Below are 21,398 nucleotides of genomic sequence, written 5' to 3'. Positions count from 1 at the left end.
GCAACTGGACAATGGCAATATCCTGATATCCTTTTCCCTTCTACAATCCGGGATGATCCATCCACAAAAAGAATTTCTCCCTTGTCAAGTTCTTCTTCTTCTAAGTCAGGTCTTATCCTGGTTTGTTGCTCGATAGTTTGTAAACAATCATGGACCAATGTTTCTTCTTTTCCTGGATACAAGAATTCGGCAGGGTTAACAGCAGCAGTTAATTTTAGATTTAGCCTGGGGGATTCTATTAAGATTCCTTCATATTTCAGAAGCCTGCTATCTGTCAACCACTTTTCAGCTTTCTGTTGTAATACTCCCCTGATGTTATGGGGGGCATATAAAATGACTTCTCCCCCAAAGGTAATTTTGTTAGTCTCTTCAAGTAGAGTAGCAGCAGCAACTACAATTTGTAAACAACTGGGCCAGCCCCGACTCACAGGGTCTAACACTTTTGAGAGATATGCTACTGGTTTCTTTTGTCCAGCCCACTCTTGAGTCAATACCCCTAGAGCCGTTCCTTCACTTATAGTCACAAACAGATGAAACGGCCACTTTAAGTCTGGTAATTGTAAGACTGGAGCCTGACTCAATTCTATTTTTAACTGTCTTATCTTATCTTCCTCCTCTGTGTTCCAGCGAGGTAATTTATTCTCACTTAATTTTTCATACAAAAATTTAACTTTACCACTATAATTTTCTATCCACTGTCTGCAGTATCCTAATAATCCTAAGAGTTGTCGAATCTGCCTTTTAGTCTTTGGAATTGTAAGCTCAGAGATCCCTTTAATTTGCTCCGGGTCTAAAATCTTTTTTCCTTGAAATATGTAATGCCCTAAGTACTTTACTTTCTCTTCTACAAACTGCACCTTGTCCCTTGAGACCTTTAATCCCTTTTCTGCCAAAAAGTTTAATAACTTTATGGTATCTTGACTTACTCTCTCCTCCTCTTTTCCTGCAATGAGGAGATCGTCCACATACTGTAAAAGGACATTTTCTTCATGTGTCTGGAATTCCCGCAGAAGTTCCTCTAACACTTGGCTGAATAGGTTTGGTGACTCTGTGAATCCCTGAGGCAGCACCGTCCATCTTAATTGTTGTTTTCTATTTGTTTCTGGGTCTTCCCATTCAAAGGCAAAGTAATCTCTACTTTCCTTAGAGATCGGGCATGCCCAAAAGGCGTCTTTTAAATCAATTACACTATACCAGGAATTATCTGGCCCTAATTTACTCAAAAGTGTATATGGATTTGCTACCACAGGGAACCTAGTAATTGTCCTCTTATTAATTTCTCTTAAATCATGCACCAACCTATATTTCCCATTTGATTTCTTTACTGGTAAAATGGGTGTATTAAAAGAAGACATACAAGGTTCCAAAATTCCTTGTTTCAAAAGTCTGTCTACCTCTGGTTTTAATCCTTTCCTTCCTTCTAATGGGATGGGATATTGTTTAATTCTGACAGGTATTTGTGGGTTAGAAATTTGTATGTTCAGTGGAGGTATGTTCAGTCTACTTATGGTTTCTGGATCATACCATACTTCGGAATTTATTTGTTCTTCATCTTTAATTGTTAACGGATAATTTAATACCGTAACCTCCTGTTTCTCTACTTTAATTTCTAGTTTCAATTCTACAATCATGTCACGTCCCAGTAGATTATACTCTGCTTCAGGGACCAAAAGCAAATCTCCAAGCCCAAATTTATTTTCTGTCTCAAATATCACATTTTTTATTTTTTTAACCCGAAAGGGTTCTCCTTTTGCTCCGATCACCCTTATGGTTTCATTAGAAATTTCACATCCCCGGGGGAGGGTTTGAATTGTTGATTTTTCAGCTCGAGTATCTACTAAGAATGTAAATTCTTGCTTTTGGGGACCTATTTTGATCTTTATCAAGGACTCCCGATGACTTCGGTCCCCTAAGAGATAGAGCCCCTGACTCCCCTATTCTATTTTCTGTATCTCCTCATCTTTAATCCTTTCTCTGCAGTTTTTCTTAATGTGCCCTTTCTTGTTACAGTAGTGACAAGTTATTGGTTCTCTTCTCTTCACTTCCTCATCCGAATTTCCCATCCTGGCTCCTACCGTTTTTCGCTCAGGGGTTTTATTGCCCCTATTTCCTTCTCTGACTGCAGCTGCCATCAACTTAACCTGTCTTTTCTCACTTGCTTCTTCTCTCCTAACGTACACTTTCTGTGCTTCCCTTAAAAGTTCATCTAAACCTTTATCCTGCCAATCTTCTAACTTCTCAATTTTTTTCCTAATATCTTCCCATGATTTGGCTACGAACTGAGTTTTCAGCAGGGCTTGTCCAATTGGATGATCAGGATCCACTCCTGAGTACAACTGCAATGCTTTTCTTAATCTTTCCAACCATTCGGTTGGACTTTCATCTTTCTTCTGTCTTTCACTGAATGCTTTATTAATATTTTGGCCCCGCGGCACAGCTTCCCTAATTCCCTGGATTATAATAGTTCTTAAATCTTGCATGTGGGTCCTATGTAATGGATCCTGGTTATTCCAATTCGGCCGTTGTAGTGGCCACTTAATGTCTGCTTGAGGTCCCTGGGCATGTTGGGCATCCCAAATCCTCATACCAGTTCTTCTGACCATGTCTCTTTCTTCTGTTGTAAATAACTGACTAATTATAGACTGCATCTCATCCCAAGTATAAAGATTAGGACCTAAGAATTGATCCAATCTCTCTGCTACTCCTAATGGGTCTTCAATTAATTTACCCATCTCATTTCTCTTAAACTCTCTCAGGTCTCCTGAATTCAGAGGTACAGAAATGTACCCTATTGTTGGTTGTGGTCCTCCCATAGGCATTTCCCTTAAAGGGTATTGCAAGACATCTTTCTGGCTCCTAGTTTGTCGTCTGGGAGGAGTAGGAGTTTTAGTTAATTTAATTGTTGATGTGGAGCCAGAGCTTTCTTGTCCCGTCTGCTGTAAATTGGGTACAGGCACGGGATCTGGTGAGGTTTTTACTACTGGGGGTGCTGTGGGTGGAGTGGGTGGTTCAGGAGGGACATAGGGTGGTGGTATTAATAAAATGTCTTCCTCCGTTTTTCTTTTCTCTTTCTTTTCCTCCTCTTTATTGCCTGTTTCCTTTAAGGGGAATAAGGCAGTTGGTCCTGATGTTTTTATCCAAACTTCTGCATACTGACCTTCTTCTGGATTAAAGGGTCGTTTATTATTGACCCAAACATTCAATTTTTGTCTGACCCAATCCTCTGAGGACCCAAAAGTCGGCCAGAACACATTCTTACTAATCTCTTTCCCCCCCCATATCCTTGTACAATAAAATATCATTTGATATTTAGTCTTACCCCTCGTCCCAGGGTAATTGTTCCAGTTATCTAACATTACCGATAAGGGGGTTTCCTTAGGTATAACGGGCAGCAAGCCCATGGGATCAGAGGACTTGCTCCCCCCTGCTGCCATCTTCCTCGCTCCCCTTATTCCCGGCCCCCCTTTCTCTCAGTTGCCGTACTCCGGGAACACACAATCCCACCTGAACGGTAACCCCTGCAACCCTTGTGCAGTATATTCACGCGCCCCGCGTCTTCCTCCGGGCTCCGGGAACACACTATCCTATCTGAACGGTAACCTAACCCCTGCAACCCTTGTGCAGTATATTCACACGTCCTGTGTCTTCATCCGGGCTCTGGGAACACACTATCCCACCCGAACGGTAACCCCTGCAACCCTTGTGCAGTATATTCACGCGTCCTGTGTCTTCATCCGGGCTCTGGGAACACACTATCCTATCCCACCCGAACGGTAACCCCTGCAACCCTTGTGCAGTATATTCACGCGTCCCGTGTCTTCATCCGGGCTCTGGGAACACACTATCCCACCCGAACGGTAACCCCTGCAACCCTTGTGCAGTATATTCACACGTCCCGTGTCTTCATCCGGGCTCTGGGAACACACTATCCCACCCGAACGGTAACCCCTGCAACCCTTGTGCAGTATATTCACACGTCCCGTGTCTTCATCCGGGCTCTGGGAACACACTATCCTATCCCACCCGAACGGTAACCCCTGCAACCCTTGTGCAGTATATTCACGCGTCCTGTGTCTTCATCCGGGCTCTGGGAACACACTATCCTATCCCACCCGAACGGTAACCCCTGCAACCCTTGTGCAGTATATTCACACGCCCCGTGTCTTCATCCGGGCTCTGGGAACACACTATCCTATCCCACCCGAACGGTAACCCCTGCAACCCTTGTGCAGTATATTCACGCGTCCCGTGTCTTCATCCGGGCTCTGGGAACACACTATCCTATCCCACCCGAACGGTAACCCCTGCAACCCTTGTGCAGTATATTCTTGGGCAGCAAGCCCATGGGATCAGAGGACTTGCCCCCCCCTTGCTCCCATCTTCCGGAGTACCAATCAGTCACACACACACTCGCTCCCCTTATTCCTGGCCCAGTCCCTCGCGGGATATGGGAACTGCAGTACTAAAGGGTCCGCACTTCGCTTGGGTTGGTGCCAAGCTGCCGGCCCCCCTCTCAGTTGCTGTACTCCGGGAACACCCAATCCCGCCCGAACGGTACCCCCTGCAACCCTTGTGCAGTAAACTTACGCGTCCTGCGTCTTCGTCCGGACTTCTGTGCACAAAAATTTATGGGACTGACCGGTTTACCACTTTGCTCAATATTCTGTTTTAGGTTCGTCGGTCAGGTTGAAGCAAATTCTCTTCCCTCTAGCAGGACCTCGGGTTAAGCCCGAGAGGTGCCTTCCCACAGAGTCAGAGACTGCTTTCCCTGATCCGAGTCACGGCACCAATTGTTATCAATTGAGAATGACTCAAAATCAAAGTGTCCAGGTTACAAATTTATTCAATTAGGCAAGTAGAATATGAGCAAAGTTGCAGCGCTGGACGACAGGGGAGTCACCGCTCCGCCAACTGCCGTGCCAAGTCTCTTAATTAGCCTATATTTATACTGTGTTGTCTGCGTTGTTCCGCCCTGCAAATTACATAAATCCATCCTTTCTGCGCATGTTCCTTCTTTTGGGTTAGGGTCTGCCTTCCCTTCTGGTGGTTGTTGAAGATGAAGTAAGCAGTCCTCCTCAGGTGTCCTCTGGTTAACCCGTCTCCATATATGGACTTCCTTTGGCTGGTTAATGTCCCGAATCCCACTTCTCAAAATTAAAGCTTAGTCCTTGGAACATGACTGATTAATGTCCGAGTCCCACATGTGGCATGTTTTCTCTTAGCTCAAAATTAAGGATGCACCTAAAGCTTAGTCCTTGGAATATGACTGATTAATGTCCCGAGTCCCACATGTGGCATGTTCTTTCTTATCTCAAAACTAAGGATGTACCTAAAGTTTTAGTCTTTGAAATACTTCGCAATTAGCTAGCTTATTCTTTGCACATTACCATCTATAGCATGACCTCTAGGTTAGGCATATCTCCTGATTTGCAACAGCTGTATATGCACTGCCTTTTGCAGCTAAGCATGCTTAACATTCTATTAAAATATTTATTTATTGGATAATTACAATTACCTATTACAATTCTATTAAAATGTTTCCTTATTAAACAATTTACAATCACCTATTGCAACCTGGCCATTGCCTTGAAGGTGAAAGCTTCGCGGGGAGGTCACAACCACACAAAGGCCTTAGACCTCAAACATCTTCCCTACAAAAACCACTCACAACAAAGAAGCTTCTCAGGTTTAGTTTCCTGGAGTTCTTGGGGGGAACCTTTCCCCAAGAGGACTCACTTTACACAACAGTCTCAATTTTACTAGACTTCTTGTGGAGGTTACTCTCCTCAAGAGGACACACCTTTGCAAAAGGTCAGGCTGGGAGAGCCGGGGGTGTGCAGCCTGGAGAGGAGAAGGCTCCAGGGAGAGCTTCTGGTGGCCCTGCAGGGCTGGAAGGGGCCAAGAAGAAAGCTGGGGACAGAGTTCTGTGCAGGGCCTGTTAGCACAGCCCAAGGGGGGATGGTTCAGAACTCAAAGAGGGAGATTCAGGCTGCAGAGAGGAGATGTTGGCGAGAGCCGGTCCCAGGTTCCCCAGAGAGATGTAGATGCCCATCCCTGGAGCCAGAAGGAAGGAGAACCACAAATGGCTCTTCCCAGAGCAATCCTGCATCCCGGGATCTGAGCTCAGGCTCTGGGGATGCAGGGAGCAGCTCCTGCTGTGACTAAAGCCCGAGGCAAAGAAGGTTTGGAGTCCCTCAGACTCTCCCTCATCCCTCCCCACGACACTGCCCCCGAATGCAGCAAGGGCCAGAGATTCTCCAGAGATCTGCTTTATTTGTTCAACTGTGCCCAGAGGCTGCCTCTTCCTTTTGGGAAGGGCAACGTGGGGCCCACGGGCACCACAGGGCATCTCCCTGGCTGCTCCAAGGAAAAGCTGCTGCTGCTGCTGCCCAGCAGAGAGCTGCAGGAGGATGGGATGCACATGGGGCTGGGAGTCCAACTTCTCTGCAGGGTCGTGGCTGCCACCTTGTTCCCTCCTCTGCTTTGCACCTGGGAAGCCACCACTGCCTTCTCCTCATCGCTGGCTGTGGCATGAAGTGAAGCTGTCCTCAAGGGGCAAGGAGCAGAGCTTTCTCTGGGGTTGGGTGCAGGGCAGTGAGGTCTGCTTCGGTCTGGCTGATGCTGGCTGCCAGTTTGGGCCTGGAGCAGCCTGGAGCTGGCAAACTGGCTTGGGAGCTACGGCACTCAGGTGTGGGGGGATGCAGAGGGGAACTGGGCGAGAGGATTAAGGAGCCTCCTTCCTTCTGCTTGGCATCTCTCCACTGGGCACCTCTCAGCAGGAGCAGCTCAGCAGGTGGTGGGAGGCAGCAGAGCAAAGCCTCTGCAGGGTCAGGACTTACCTGTGTTGAAGAGCTGAAGCCCATTTCTGCACCCCACCAGTCCCCGTCCCTCCCCCCCGGGCTGTCCCCTAGGGGACCTCCTGCTTCTTCCGCTGCAAACAGGGGCAGCGGCGCTGCAAGCAGGGGCAGCAGCGCTTCAAACAGGGGCAGCATCTGCAGAGCCAGCAGCGAATGCAGCAGCTCTTCAGGCGGCTCCAGAGCCCAGCTTGCTGCGTGCTCGGCTTCCTCCCTGCACTGCTGGGCTCCTCTGCGCTGCTCTGTGCCCCGGCGTCACTCGCCCGGGCGGCTGCAGGCGTAGGCTGCTGCGGCTGCTGGCTACTGTCCTGGCTCTGCTCCGTGCCAGGCTCTGGGACTTGGACCCCGCCTGGGCTCGGCTCTTTGCCAGGCTCCTTCTGTTGCTCCGAAGGCTGGAGAGGCTGTTGGACATTGGAGCCCGAGGGAGATGCAGAGCTCTGAGGGGACTTGGCAGCGGAGACCCCCGGCATGGTCCTGGGCTCCTGGCTCCTCCTCTTTGCTGCCCTGTTCTTGGCTGCCTCCTCCGCCCCAGAGCAGCTGCTGGAGGACCTCCAGGGCTCCGAGCCTGGCATGTTCTCCAGCATCTCCCGGACACTCATCCTGGCCATGATGGCCTCGTTCCCTGGGACCCACCACTTTGCTATCTTCTTCCCTGCCTTGTTCTTTCTCTCCTCTGAGGAAGAGGAGCTGCTGGAGCTCCAGGGGTCCAAGGCAGGCATGTCCTCCAGCATCTCCCGTGGTGTCATCTTGGCCATGATGGCCTTGTTCTCTGGGGCCCACCACTCCTTCTGCTGCTGCTTCTGCAGCTCTTCTGTGGCCTTCCTGGCAGCACAATAAACTCCTGGCACTCACAGAAGCGTTTGGTGGCTCAGCTGTGACACACAGGTTCCTGTGCAGGCTTTCTACTGCGTGCAAACAGCTCTCAGCGAGTCCCTGCAGAGGCATCTCACAAGGGTCTGCACTCACAGCACTTGGGCTTTCTCAGTGCCCTTTATTTCCTCACTGATACAATCTAGTCCCACTTTACCACCCCCCCAGATCCCCGCCCACACCTCCCCCCACCCCCCCCCAGTCCCCCTCCGACGACTGTCCTCTGGGAGCCTTCTTGCTTCTACTCCACCTAAAGAACCTAAAGGAACCGCACGGACCTAAGGGAACTAAAGGTGAGTGCCCTGCGGGAGCGGCAGGAAAAGGCTTTTGCCTGTCCCTGACCGAGCCTGCAGGGGAGGGAAAGGCAACTCCTTGCCTTGTCTCTCCCCATTCAGCACTCAGCAGACGCAGTGAGAAAGGAGTTTGGAGCAGAGGGAAGGGGACTTTGGAGGGGAGGGGGAAAGAGGAGCCCGGAGCAGGGGGGGAAGGGGAGCCCGGAGCAGGGGGGGAAGGGGACATTGTGGCAGGGGGGAAGGGAACCCAGAGCCAGGGGAGGGCAAGGGGACCAGAGCAAGGGGGAAGGGGACTTTGGAGCAGGGGGGAAAGGGGACTTTGGAGCAGGGGGGAAAGGGGACTTTGGAGCAGGGGGGAAAGGGGACTTTGGAGCAGGGGGGAAAGGGGACTTTGGAGCAGGGGGGAAAGGGGACTTTGGAGCAGGGGGGGAAGGGGAGCCCGCAGCGCCCTACCGCACTTTCCTGTTTCCACCGCTGCTGTTCCAGGAGGGGAAGGGGAACTGGGTGAGACGATTACGGAGCCCTCCTTCCTTTCGGTTGAAATCTCTCCAATGGACACTTCCACTTTCCGGCACTGAGCAGCTGAGCAGGTGGTGGGAGGCAGCAGGGCAGCCTCCTGCTCCCTGACTTGCAGCGCAAAGCCTCTGCAGGGACAGGGCTTTGCCTGTGTTGAAAAGCTGAAGCCCATTTCTGCAGCCCACAAGTCCCCATCCCCCCACCGCGGGCTGTCCCCTGCTTCTTCAGGGCCCACATCTGCAAACAGGGGCAGCAGCAGTGGAGGCAGAGCCAGAGACAGATCCGAGCCAGTCGCCTCCGCAGCTTCTGCCCCACGCTTCTCAGTTGCTCTGGGGTCGGCCTTGGTTCCTGCTCTTGTTCAGCCACCTGCTCAGAAGCTAAAGAGAGAAGGCATGGAGTGAGCAGCGGGTTCGGGTTGCTGTGGCTGTCAGCCATTAGCATCAGTGCAGGCTGCTGGGGGCACTCATCCCTCTGCTCCTCACCTCTCTGCTCCTCACCTCTCACTGAGGCCTTTCGCTGCCTTAATTCTTGCTCAGCCTTTCGCTGAGCTTTGGCTGCAGCTTTCTCCTCCTTCCTCTTACGCCTCAGCTTCCTTCCCCACCAGTCCTGCAAGAAGCCCCAGGAGCTGGGTGAGTCTGGAGCACCTCCAGCACCAGCCCACCCCAGAGTGCAGCTGTGACACTTACCAAGACATTCATCGTGAGGGAGACCAAGAGAATTGGCAAGAGGATATAGATGGGGTCCATGGCTGGGACTAAGAGAGTGCTGCACAGCACAGCTCTGCTCTGCTCTGCCTGAGGCACTCTCAAGTCGTCACCACCACAAGCCCTCGGTGAAGATCCTCAGGGACCTTCTGGCTCTGCACACGCAGATGCCCCAACACCGCTGGGGGTGGCAGAGGCTGAGGCTGCAGTCTGCTGAGAGAACACCAGACCGCGGCACCAACCGGCCACTGCCTGCTGCCACTGCGCCCTGCCGGCCTTTTATAGCCCAGGCCCCGCCCCCGCCCGCTGTGACGTCACGCGGAGGACACGCCCCCGCTCGTTGTGACGTCACGGGCCGGGGACGCCCTCGGAGCGCAGGCTGCCAGAGCCTGGCAGCGCTGCAGGGAGCAGGGGGCAGAGGGTGGAGGGGCGCTCGGAGCCCCTCGCTGCTGCTGCTCGCTCAGGAGCGCTGCAGGAAGCCCTCAGGGCTGTGGCTGGAGCCAGCAGCGCTGCACTGCCGCTCCAGGCCGCCCTGCGCCGCTCCGCAGCTGGCGGCTCGGACGCGGTGTCCATAGCAACGCGGCCGCCATGGGCCGGGATCACTACGCGGTGCTGGGGCTGGGCCGCGGCGCCTCGCTCGCCGACATCAGAGCGGCGTGAGGGGCCCGGGCCGTGTTTGGAGGGGGGCCTGGGCCTCGGGGGGCGCCGGGGAGGTGATGCTGCGGCTGGGGGAGGCTGCCCTCGGCCTGCCTCCGGTTGGGCTCAAGCCGGGCTTGAGAGGGCTGCGAGGAGCGGCGTGGGGCAGCAGCCGCAGGGCTGCGGGGCAGGGGCCGCAGTGCCGGGGGGGTGCGGTGCGGTGCTGCGGAGGTGCCGCTGGACTCTCTCCCGCACTTGCCAGGCTCTCTGGCTCTGGGCAGCCCGGAGCTGGCCGCAGCACTGCAGCTGTGGCCTGGCTAGGGCAGAGCTCAGGGGCAGAACCTCCTTGCAGATGCTGCCATGGAGGCTTAGCAGCAGCCTTGGGCTGCACAGCTGCAAGCCTGAGCCAGAACATTTCTGCACCCCAGCCCTGGGGAGTGACTCTGCCCCTCAGTGTCATCCTGGCCAGAAGCAGTCACTCTGTGACCCTCAGCTGCAGAGAGTCTCTTAGGAGAGACCAAGCTGAGAGGTCAGATGATGGCACAGAGTCAGTCCTGGCCCAGCTCCAAGCAGGACCTCTCCTCTTTTCTTTGCAGCTACCAGCAGCTGGCCTTGAAGAACCATCCCTTGAGATGCAGGCAGCCCTGGGCTCCAGAGAGGTTCAGGCAGCTGGCAGAGGCCTACGATGTCCTCAGCGACCGTAAGTGGGGCAAGGTCCTGCTCTGTGCCCCTGAGACCCTGGAGGGGCTGGGCAAGGGCTGTGGCTGTGGCCAGAGGTGGTGCTGAGTTCTGAAGCCCTGCTCCCCCCTGAGAGCCTCCAGGGGCTGCAGGTGGATCTCTGCTCTGCTCTGAGAGCCTCCAGGGGCTGCAGGTGGATCTCTGCTCTGCTCTGAGAGCCTCCAGGGGCTGCAGGTGGATCTCTGCTCCCCCCTGAGAGCCTCCAGGGGCTGCAGGTGGATCTCTGCTCCCCCCTGAGAGCCTCCAGGGGCTGCAGGTGGATCTCTGCTCCCCCCTGAGAGCCTCCAGGGGCTGCAGGTGGATCTCTGCTCTGCTCTGAGAGCCTCCAGGGGCTGCAGGTGGATCTCTGCTCTGCTCTGAGAGCCTCCAGGGGCTGCAGGTGGATCTCTGCTCTGCTCTGAGAGCCTCCAGGGGCTGCAGGTGGATCTCTGCTCCCCCCTGAGAGCCTCCAGGGGCTGCAGGTGGATCTCTGCTCTGCTCTGAGAGCCTCCAGGGGCTGCAGGTGGATCTCTGCTGCACCATCATGGTTTTCTTCACCACTCATTTAAGGGAATCTTTGCTCTCACACCTGGAACACCTTCTCCCCCTTCTCCACTGACCTTGGTCTCCACCATCTCTCTCTCTCCACTGCTGCTGTTCTTCACCACAGTTTTTGTGCCCTTCTTAAATGCATTATCCCAGAGGTGTCACCACCATCACTGATGGGTTCAGCCTTGGCCACTGCTGGGGTCTGCCTTGGAGCCAGTGGCATTGGATCCATCATCTGTGTGGGGAATCTTCTGTCCCCTTCTCCCAGAAGCCCCCCCCTGTGTCCCCTCAGCTACCACACACAACCTGCCTGAGAGCTCCCACCCCCACCTATTGATCTTCCCCAGGTGCTCTCCCACCTGCAGCCAAGCAGAACCTGCTTCTCAGGCTGGGCTTCTCCACTCCCAACTCCTCCTTTGTTTCCCCTAAGCCATGAAGAGAGGCATCTACGACAGGTTTGGAGAGGAGGGGCTGAAAGGTGGCATCCCCTTGGAGCTTGGTGGAGACAACCCCTGGTCCCTGGGCTACGTCTTCCACAACAACCCTGACAAGGTCTTCAGGGAGTTCTTTGGTGGAGACAATCCCTTTGCAGGTAGGTTGAGGAGCCCAGGGGCTGTGGCCACTGCCAGCTCTTGGCTTTGAGAGGTCATTTTCTTGCTCAGCTACTCCTGTAGCTTCTGCTCCATGGTGTTTGGAGGGCAGCTGAGGTGGGCTGAGGTGGTGTGTCCAGCCTGGCAGCTCTCCCCAGCTGCTGATGGGACCTGACCCGTGGAGGTTTTCCTGCACAAACACGGGAGGAAGATAAAAGCACTGCAGGAGACAAACACCAGCTGGAGGGGGGGAAGGTGGAGCTGGAACTAGATGGGCCCTGTGGGCCCTTCCAACCCTGACTGATTCTGGGATCCTGTGGTGTTGTGATGCTGTGATTTCATGATTCTGGGGTTCTGGGATGCATAGAATCTTAGAACCAGGCAGGGCTGGAAGGGAGCACAAGGAGCAGGCAGTGCCAACCCCTGCCATGCCCAGGGACACCCTACCCTAGAGCAGGCTGCACACAGCCTCAGCCAGCCTGGCCTCAAACACCTCCAGCCATGGGGCCTCAACCCCCTCCCTGGGCAACCCCTGCCAGCCTCTCACCACTCTCCTGCTCAACAACTTCCTCCTCACCTCCAGCCTCACTCTCCCCACCTCCACCTTTGCTCCAGTCCCCCCACTCCTGACACTCCCTCACAGCCTCAAAAGTCCCTCCCCAGCTTTTTTGGAGCCTCCTTCAGGTCCTGGCAGGTCACAAGAAGGTCACCTGGGAGCCCCCTTTGGTGATGTCCCTGCTGACTGCAGCGTGGGGTTGGACTCAATGACCTTTGATGTTCCCAACCCATTCCATGCAACCCTGGAGGACCTCCCCAAGCTCAGACCTAAGCCTCCTCTTTGCTTGCTCATGCAGAGTTCTTGGCTGAGGATGGCTCAGAGCTGATCCTGCCCTTTGGGGGGCTGCGAGGACGAGGAGCTGTGAAGCAGGACCCCCCCATCATCAGGGACCTCTGCCTGGGCCTTGAAGACCTCTTCTATGGCTGCACCAAGAAGATTAAGATCTCCCACAGGGTAGGGCAGCTGAAGGTGTGCCCAGCAGGGTAGGGCAGCTTGGGGTTGGTCTCTTCTCCTCTTGCCATGGGATGTTTTGGAGCACAGCCTTGTCCTGCTCAGGGGGGATCAGGAGGTCCCAACCCTGTGTCCGTGGAGAGAGATCTGAACCAAGGTGGCAGCAGCAGGATCCAAGCTGGGTCCTTCCTCTGCTGGCCTGACAAAGGAATTTGGCAAGAGAGTGATGAGTTCAGCAGTGATGTCCTCTGTCCCAAGCAGCACTAGAGGCTGGGGCCAGAGTGGCTGAGAGCTGGCAGGCAGAGAGGGCCCTGGGGGTGGTGGGAGAGAGGAGCTGAAGCTGAGGCAGCAGTGCCCAGGTGGGCAGCAGAGCCAATGGCATCCTGGGCTGGCTCAGGAGCAGTGTGGGCAGCAGGACAAGGGAGGTTCTTCTGCCCCTGTGCTCAGCACTGCTCAGGCCACCCCTGGAGTGCTGTGTCCAGCTGTGGGCTCCTGAATTGCAGAGAGCTGCTGAGGTGCTGGAAGGTGTTTGGAGCAGGGCAGCAAGACTGGGGAGGGGCCTGGAGCAGAGCCCTGTGAGGAGAGGCTGAGGGAGCTGGGGGTGTGCAGCCTGCAGCAGAGGAGGCTCAGGGCAGAGCTGATTGCTGCCTGCAGCTGCCTGCAGGGAGGCTGTAGCCAGGTGGGGTTGGGCTCTGCTGCCAGGCAAGCAGCAAGAGCAGAAGGGGCCAGAGTCTGAAGCTGTGGCAGGGCAGGTCTGGGCTGGATGTGAGGAGGAAGTTCCTGGCAGAGAGAGTGATTGGCACTGGAATGGGCTGCCCAGGGAGGTGCCCAGAGAGGTGGGAGCTGTCCCACGGCTGGCACCGTCCCAGGGCAGGTGGTTTGGGGCTCTGGCTGGGGCTGTCCCTGCTGGCTTCCAGGGGGTTGGACTGGATGAACTTTTAAGGTCTCCTTCCACCAGCCCATTCCATGACTCCAAGACTCAACTCCTCTCACCCCCTTGCCCACCCCCAGGTGATGAATGAAGATGGTCAGACCAGCACCATCCGAGATAAGATCCTGAGCATCGATGTGCAGCCAGGGTGGGGGCAGGGCACCAGGATCACCTTTGAGAAGGAAGGGGATCAGGTAACCACCTTGCCATGGCTGGTTGAGCACTGCTGGGTTGACAGCTGGCAGAAGGGCAGAGCTCAGAGGGCTGGGAGCAGTGGGGCAGGGTCTGGATGGAGGCCTGGAGCTTGTGGTGGCTCCCAGGGGTCAGGATTGGGTTCAGTCTTGGCCAACATCTTCATCAGCAGCCTGGATGAAGGCTCAGAGGGGAGCCTCAGGGACTTTGCTGGTGGGAGCCAGGTGGGAGCAGTGGGCACTGCCCTCAGGCCCTGCTGGCAGCAGGGAGAGCTGGGCCAGGCTGGCAGCTGGGGCAGAGGAAGCTCCTGGAAGGCAAACAGGGACAGAGCAGGGTCCTGCCCCTGCAGCAGCACAGCTGAGGGGGGACCTGCTAGGGGGCAGCTGCCAGCAGAAGGAGCTGGGGGTGCTGGGGGAGCACAAGGAGGTGCCCAGGAACCAGCAAGGTGGCCACGGAGGCCAAAGGGCAGGGCATGGAGCAGAGTGTGGGCAACAGCAGCAGCAGGGCAAGGGAGGTTCTGCTGCCCTCTGCTCTGCCCTGCTGAGGCCACAGCTGCAGTGCTGGGGCCAGCTCTGGGCTGCCCAGTGCCAGAGAGCCTGGCAAGGGCTGCAGAGAGGCCAGGGCAGGCTGGGCAGAGGCTGAGAGCCTGCCTGCAGCAGAGCAGCCCCAGAGGGCAGCTGAGCAGTGCTCAGCAAGAGCTGAAGGGGCTGTGGGGGGCAAGGGGCTGGGGCTGGCATCTGCTGAGTGCTGCCCAGGGCCAGGGCAAGGGGCACAAGCTGCAAGCCAGGAGGTGCCAACTGACCTGGAGGAGGGGAAAGTTCTTTGTTTGTGAGGGTGGTGGAGGCCTGGAGCAGGCTGCCCAGAGAGGCTGTGGAGCCTCCTTGTGTGCAGAGCTTCCAACCCCTCCCTGGGCACTGTGCCCCTGGGCAGGCTGCTGTGGGTGCCCTGCTGGAGCAGGGGGGTTGTGCTGGCTGAGCTCCAGAGCTGCTTTCCTACCTCCCCTTGCTGGGGTTCTGTGAGACCATTTCCAGGCCTCTCTCATTTGCCTCCCTTGCTTTTAGGGCCCAAACCTGATCCCAGCTGACATCACCTTCGTTGTGCAAGAGAAAGCCCACCCAAGGTTCAAGAGGGTCAAGGACAACCTCATCTATGTTGCCACCATCCCCTTGGGGAAGGTAAGGAGCAGGGTGAGGAGATGGAGCCAGCCCCAGCTTGTCTGTGCCCTCTGGGGCTGGAGCTGCAGCTCCTGCTCCTGCCCCTGCCCCTGCCCCGTGCCTTGCAGGCGCTGGTTGGCTGCAGCGTGGAGGTGAGGACCCTGGATGGGAGGTTGCTCAACATCCCCATCAACGACATCGTGGAGTAAGTCCCCCTGGGGCAAAGGAGTGCTGAGGTGCTGGGATGTGGCCTCTCTGCAGAGCTTGGTGGCCAAGGAGTGCTTGGGAGGAGGCTCAGCATGGAGCTGCTCCTCCTTGGCGAGAGGTTGGCACCTCCCAGCCACACCCCTCTCGTGGCTGTGGGACTGCAGGGTCAGGGCTGGGGGGGGTTCAGCCTGGAAGAGGAAGAGGTTGCCCACCACGGATTTCTGCTGCTGCTTTAGGGCCTCAGTGCTGGGAGCAGCTGCAGGGAGTGGGCCTGGCATGGCTGGGTGGAGGACAGGAAGGGAGATGAGGGTTGGAAGAAGACCCCAGGGCTGGAGCAAACCTACCTTGAGAAGCTGCTTGGCAGCATGTTGGTGTCTTGGCAAGGTGGACACAGGATGCTCAGCATCACCTGCATCACCTCAGGCTTCTTCTCAGCCTCTTGCTTTGCCTTTGCAGCCCCAAGTACTGTAAAGTGGTGCCAGGGGAGGGGATGCCACTGCTCCAGGACCCCCAGCGCAAGGGTGACCTCCTCATCTACTTCAACATCTGCTTTCCCAAGCAGCTCAGCCCTCAGAAGAAGATGCTCCTGAAAAGTGCTCTCCTGCCCTAGGCCACCACCACCTCCCTGCTCTCCTCCCACCAATAAAGCTCTTGAGGTGTCTTTGTGACCAGGCAGAGCTGGTTCCAACTACTGGGGACCCGAAAACACAACCCCCTGGAGGTTGTTCCTCCTGGGCTTTGGGTCCACCAAGCCTTCCAGGCCCTTCTCCAGAGCTGCTACCCCCCAGCAGTGGCACAGGAGGCTGGTGGAGGTTTCTCAGGGGGGGTTTGGAGTACTCCCAGCTCAGCTCGTGTGTGGCAACCTGGTGGTTTGGGGGTGCAGGGTGGGGAGGGGAAACCCAAAAGCATGCAAGAGAAGGCCACAGGGTTTGCTCCAAGCCCCACTGCAGCTTTCTCCTCAAGCTGTGCCAGGGGAGGTCTAGGCTGGATGTTAGGAGGAAGTTCTGCCCAGAGAGAGTGATTGGCACTGGAATGGGCTGCCCAGGGAGGTGCCCAAAGAGGTGGGAGCTGCCCCTGCTGCCCCTGCTCCTTGAGCAAGGTCTGGTCGATGTGACAGCAGCCAGTGAGGTGCCACCATGCAGGTGGCAATGGCATCATCAAGCTCAGGAGGAGACCTCCTGCCCAGGGCCATCAGCCCCCAGTTCAACTGCTTATAGGTGACAAAACATCACTGAGGATGGAGAAGACTTTCAAGAACAAGGCCAAACATCACAGCAGGCCAGGAGCTGAGCTGAAGGAGCAAGGAGCCAAAGCTGCAGGAGCAGAAGCTGATGTGGAACTTCTGGGTTAGGGCTGCAACCCAGCAGCTCCCTGCCTTGCAGGGATGCTCAGGGTGGAAACCAACCACAGCCCTGCTGAGGTGGGTGCAGGAGAGGAGGGACCCTACCCTGGGCACTGCTCAGGAGGTTCAGGAGCTCCATGCAAGGTCTCATCTCCACAAGTCCCATTTTTACCCCACCTGAGAACAAACAGCTCCTGCCTGTCCTCCTCTCAGAGCTGATGGAGCAGCAGAAGCCAGGAAGGGGATGGAGAAGGGATGGACCTGGGGATGGGAGAGCCCAGAGCTGCTGGCAGGGGGAAGAGGCTCCCTGGGGCAGCCAGGGAGAGTGGGGAGGGCTACATGGCCTGGAAAGCCTTCCAAGGATGGCGACTTCACCACTGCCCTGGGCAGCCTGGCACAGGCTTGCACAACCCTCAGGGGACACAAATTGCTCCTCAGGCACAACCTCCACCTGCCCTGGCACAGCCTGAGGCCATCTCCTCTGGGCACAGCCCTCAGCAGCAGACCTTGACCCCAGCTGGCTCCAGGCTGCTCTCAGGGAGCTGCAGAGCCCCACAGGGGCTGCCCTCAGCCTCCTCTGCTGCAGCCTCAGCCCTGCCCCAGCTCCCTCAGCTGCTCCCTTCCTGGGCTTGCTGTGCCCCAGGGCCAGGTGCCAGCCCTTGCCCTCGGTGCCCTCATCCCATTGCCCTCCCCCATGGCTGCAGCCTGCCCAGAGCCCTCTGCAGCTCCCTCCTGACCCTCCAGCAGGTCACTTCCCCCCCACCTTGGTGCCAGCTGCCTGAGGGAGCCTCCAGCCCTCAGCCAGCTCAGTGCTGAAGGCAATCAAGAGAAGTGTCCCCACCCTGAGCCCCTGGGGACACCTCTGGGCAGCTGCCACTCCCTGGGCACATCTCCATCTCTTCATCCTCACCATCAGCTGCTTTGTCACCCAGCTATGGCTCCAACCATCCCTGCTGGAGCCCATCCCTGCTGCCCTGTCACCCTCTGGGAAGCTCCTGGAGCAGTCCTGCTTTGTGTTTTCCAGTGGCATCTCCAGAGGACATCCCTAAACCTCCCCCCCCCTCCCAGAACAGGTGCTGGAGCCCCAAGTGCTGCATCTATCAGACCCCATAGGGGTGGTTTATTGGAAGCATCCCTAAGGAATAACAGGAATCACATCCCCCCCATCCCACCTCTGGTCACCTTCTGGAGAACCTCCAACCTCAGACTGGCTCTCTGCAAACCTTCCTCCTGCCACCTCCCTCCACAAACTTCCTTCCTCACTTCTCCTCCGGCCGGGCTGGGCGTCGGTGCTCTTCTCACGGCTCCGTTAATTAATGTAATTAACTGCTGGGCCTCGCCGAGGCTGACGAGCAGGGGCTGGGGAGGGGCTGGGTCAGGACGGGGCTGCTCTGACCAGCACCACTGCCCTCTGCAGCTGCTCGTAGGAGATGAACATGACCACGTTCCAGCAGCTCAGGCGCAGGAAGGAGGGGATGAAGCTGCGGCAAGAGAGAGCAGAGTTGCTGCTTGCCTGGCAGCAGAGCCCAACCCCACCTGGCTACAGCCTCCCTGCAGGCAGCTGCAGGCAGCAATCAGCTCTGCCCTGAGCCTCCTCTGCTGCAGGCTGCACCCCCCCAGCTCCCTCAGCCTCTCCTCACAGGGCTCTGCTCCAGGCCCCTCCCCAGCCTTGCTGCCCTGCTCCAAACACCTTCCAGCACCTCAACAGCTCTCTGCAATTCAGGAGCCCACAGCTGGACACAGCACTCCAGGTGTGGCCTGAGCAGTGCTGAGCACAGGGGCAGAAGAACCTCCCTTGTCCTGCTGCCCACACTGCTCCTCAGCCAGCCCAGGATGCCATTGGCTCTGCTGCCCACCTGGGTACTGCTGCCTCAGCTTCAGCTCCTCTCTGCCAGCACCCCCAGGGCCCTCTCTGCCTGGCTGCTCTCAGCCACTCTGGCCCCAGCCTGCAGTGCTGCTTGGGGTTGTTGTGGCCAAAGTGCAGAACCTGCCCTTGGCCTTGTTCAGTCTCATGCCCTTGGCCTCTGCCCACCCATGCAGCCTGGCCAGGTCCCTCTGCAGGGCTCTGCTACCCTCCAGCAGCTCCACAGCTGCTCCTAGCTCGGTGCCATCTGCAAACTCACTGCTGCTGGACTCAATGCCCTGCTCCAGTGTTGGAGAAATTCTTGTTAGCACAGCACACAAGAATTGATAAACAATGAGCAACCCATGCTGGGAATGGCCTTGACTCCATCTTGGGAGTTTAGATAGCAGGCACAGGGTAGCTTCCCCCCACATGCAGCTGCAGGGGGTGGAGTGCAGCTGCAGGTGGGCAGAGTTTAGCCAGCCCCAGAGGCTGACCCTCAGATTGTTGCAGTATGCTGACCCATGCACACCTTACATGTAACTCTGGACCCTCTGACTGTAACCAGTCTTGGTGGAGCAGCCTCTTGCTAGAAGTGCACACAAGTCACTGTATCACAGAAACAAAGTGGACTTGACCCTCTAACCATATTGGTGACCAAAGAGTCATCGTCCCATAGCGCTCCACCGAACGTGTTCTCCGACACTCCAGAGCATCAATAAAGACCCCAGCACCCCTCGGTACTGCACCGCGCTGGAGCTCCGCGGGACCCGCACCTCGCCTTGGATCTGGGGGGGCACAGCAACCACCTCAGCGTGGGTCCCCTGCCCCCCACCCACCAGCGGCATCCTGCACCCCGCGGGGGGTTGGGGAGGGGGTCGGAGGTGCGGGGCGGGGAGCGGAGGACACTCCAGCGGCATCCTGCACCCCGCGGGGCTCTGGGGAGGGGGCTTGGGGGGTCGGCGGTTACCTGCAGCCGCACTTTGGCGGTGTCCAGGGGGAAGGTGCAGAGATCTGCGATGCAGGCAGCGGTGCCGGCGCAGAGGAACTTGGCGGCGGGCGGGGGGGGCACCTCGGGGGGCTTCAGACCCACCATGGTGGCGGTGGAGGAAGGAGCTGGAAGGTAAAGGGGAGTGGGATAGCGAAAGGGGGAGAGAGGGAGGGGTGGGAGCAACCTTTGTGTCACTGTGGGGTCTGGGGGTGACTCTATGCCACGGGGGGGCCTGGGGGTGACCCTTGTGTCACTGTGGGGTCAGAGGGTGACCCCGTGCCACGGGGGGCTGGGAGTGACTCCGTGCCAGGGTGGTGTTTGTTGGCTTCGTCCCACCCCTCCCAACCCCCAACCCTGCTCCATCTCCTCCCCTGCTCGCTCCCTACCCCCGGGGGAAACTGAGGCACGGAGGCTTCCTTGCCTCACCCGGGGCTGGGGGCGAGACGCACCAGGTCCACCCACGCACCCCCACCCAGGCCACCACGGGGAGGGTAGGGGCTGGGGGGAGGTGTTTGAGGTTGCTCAGTGACACCTTCTGGCCCAGGGGTCCTCTCAGCTCACCTCAGCGACCTCCGGCACCGCCTCAGCTCCTGCTGCCCGCAGCCGTCCCCTCCCCTCCGCTCCGGCTCCGTGCTCCTTATATAGCCCCGGGGGCAGGCTCCGGAGCCGGCGGGCATCGGGTGACAGCCAGAGGCAGCTCCCGGCTGGCACTTGAGCCGCGGGCACCTGGGACGAGCTGGCGGCGCTCCAGCCCTCGGCCACCCCCCAGCAAAGCCCGCGGGGGGTCCTGCCCCAGACCACCAGCACCCAGCTGGGGGCAGCAGCATCCCCGCGGCAGGGTCCTGCCCGGCTGGGGGGCACTGGGACCAGAGCGGCTGGGGAGGGAAGGTTCTGGGGGTTTAAGCCAAAGAGGCCATGGGAAGGGGAAGATGGAGCAGCTCCTGCCCTGGAGCCCTCCCCAGCTCCTGCCCCCGATCCCTCCCCAGCTCCTGCCCCCGATCCCTCCCCAGCTCCTGCCCTGGAGCCCTCCCCAGCTCCTGCCCCGGAGCCCTCCCCTTGGGTGAGTTGGAGGGAGAGCAGCAGCAGGCAGGGCAGGGCTGGACCTCGGTGCCCCCTGGCCTGGATCACGCAGCCATAACCCCTCCTGGGGAGCAGAGGAGATGCTCTCTGGGGGCAAAGAGACCTCTGAGGTCACTCAGCCCAAACCCCGACCCAGCACCACCTGGGACACCTAACCCTGGCACCAGCTGCCAGCTCCACCACCAGGGGTGGGCACTCCACTGCCTGCTGGCATGGGCACTCCAGCACCTCCAGGGGTAGGCACTCCAGCACCTCGCTGGGGTGAGGAGCCTGGGGGCAGGTGTGTGAGGGACTGTGAGCTGCTGCTGCACCACCACAGAGCTACCTCTGCTCCACCGATGAAGGCTCCAGGGCCCTGGAGCTCACCTGGAGCTGGTTCTGCTCCCCTCCTCCTCCTCAGCCCCAGTGGAAGGAGCTGTTTACATCTGAGCAGTCAACAAAGTCACCTCTGCTGTCACCCTGTGCCCAGCTCAGCTGGCATCTGATGTAGGCCATCAAGGAGCCCAAACGTCATTGCTGTCCTCAGAGGGGGGACAGAGGGAACTGGGACAGCTGGCACGGGAAGGGGAAAGGGGAGGGGAGGAGTTGGCAGGGCAGAGGCTGCAAATAGCAGCGGGGGGCAGGGCTGGCAGCCAGCCTGGCACCACTGCACCGATCAGCAGGCAGTGAGGGCAGGGGGGATTCTGGCAGCAGCAGGCAGAGGAGGAGCTGCTGGGGATGGCTCCTGGGCAGGAGAATGTGTAGGGGGTGAGGACAGAGGGAGCCTGGCACTGGGGGTCCTTCAGCCCTGAAACCAGAGCAGGGAGCAGCTCAGGCGTGGAGCATCCACACACCTCTGAGAGCCACAGAAGGGCTGAACCCAGAGTGGGGAGGGGGAAGGCAGCTCTGGAGCTCAGCCAGCACAAGCCCCCCTGCTCCAG

General features: G+C 57.6%; 2 protein-coding genes and 1 long non-coding RNA gene across 5 annotated transcripts; 1 reads left to right on the top strand and 2 right to left on the bottom strand.

The window, feature by feature from the left end:
• Positions 1-7,811: 7,811 nt before the first annotated feature.
• On the bottom strand, positions 7,812-9,502 carry LOC135176433 (uncharacterized). Its single transcript, XR_010302645.1, has 3 exons — positions 9,220-9,502; positions 9,031-9,139; positions 7,812-8,910 (listed from the first exon to the last, which is right to left on the bottom strand). It is a non-coding gene; the product is annotated as an uncharacterized LOC135176433 (long non-coding RNA).
• Positions 9,503-9,594: 92 nt separating this feature from the next.
• Positions 9,595-15,890, top strand: LOC135175839 (dnaJ homolog subfamily B member 13-like). Its single transcript, XM_064144175.1, has 8 exons — positions 9,595-9,893; positions 10,470-10,573; positions 11,570-11,731; positions 12,584-12,741; positions 13,750-13,863; positions 14,923-15,036; positions 15,144-15,220; positions 15,679-15,890. Exons 1-8 carry the CDS (start codon positions 9,826-9,828, stop codon positions 15,830-15,832), a joined length of 951 nt encoding a protein of 316 aa, XP_064000245.1. The 5' UTR covers positions 9,595-9,825; the 3' UTR covers positions 15,833-15,890.
• Positions 15,891-17,659: 1,769 nt separating this feature from the next.
• Positions 17,660-20,334, bottom strand: LOC135176432 (putative mitochondrial transporter UCP3). Of its 3 annotated transcripts, none has more exons than XM_064145587.1 (3): positions 19,960-20,332; positions 19,378-19,523; positions 17,660-18,045 (listed from the first exon to the last, which is right to left on the bottom strand). In XM_064145587.1, the coding sequence occupies exons 1-3, from the start codon at positions 20,223-20,225 to the stop codon at positions 18,020-18,022; spliced, it is 438 nt and encodes a 145-aa protein (XP_064001657.1). In that variant the 5' UTR covers positions 20,226-20,332; the 3' UTR covers positions 17,660-18,019. The 3 variants fall into 3 exon arrangements, with proteins under 3 accessions (XP_064001657.1, XP_064001656.1, XP_064001658.1); XM_064145586.1 differs by lacking the exon at positions 17,660-18,045 and adding an exon at positions 18,958-19,195 and having other exon boundaries at positions 19,960-20,334; XM_064145588.1 differs by lacking the exons at positions 17,660-18,045; positions 19,960-20,332 and adding an exon at positions 18,958-19,195 and having other exon boundaries at positions 19,378-19,733.
• Positions 20,335-21,398: the final 1,064 nt, after the last annotated feature.

This window comes from Pogoniulus pusillus, chromosome 6 (assembly GCF_015220805.1).
Source record: "Pogoniulus pusillus isolate bPogPus1 chromosome 6, bPogPus1.pri, whole genome shotgun sequence".
Taxonomy (NCBI): Eukaryota; Metazoa; Chordata; class Aves; order Piciformes; family Lybiidae; genus Pogoniulus; species Pogoniulus pusillus.
The sequence above is the reverse complement of the archived record's forward strand: the minus strand, read 5'-3'. Positions and strand labels throughout refer to the sequence as shown.

Bases quoted from the DNA above. Each gene is read 5' to 3' on its own strand.
- LOC135175839 (XM_064144175.1), top strand. From the start codon at position 9,826: ATGGGCCGGGATCACTACGCGGTGCTGGGGCTGGGCCGCGGCGCCTCG. The intron at 12,742-13,749 runs GTAGGGCAGCTG...GCCCACCCCCAG, and splicing joins AGATTAAGATCTCCCACAGG to GTGATGAATGAAGATGGTCA. The intron at 13,864-14,922 runs GTAACCACCTTG...CCTTGCTTTTAG, and splicing joins TTGAGAAGGAAGGGGATCAG to GGCCCAAACCTGATCCCAGC.
- LOC135176432 (XM_064145586.1), bottom strand. From the start codon at position 20,225: ATGCTGCTGCCCCCAGCTGGGTGCTGGTGGTCTGGGGCAGGACCCCCC. The intron at 19,524-19,959 runs GTGAGCTGAGAG...TTTACCTTCCAG, and splicing joins CGGTGCCGGAGGTCGCTGAG to CTCCTTCCTCCACCGCCACC. The intron at 19,196-19,377 runs GTAACCGCCGAC...GTGCCCCCCCAG, and splicing joins CCGCCAAAGTGCGGCTGCAG to ATCCAAGGCGAGGTGCGGGT.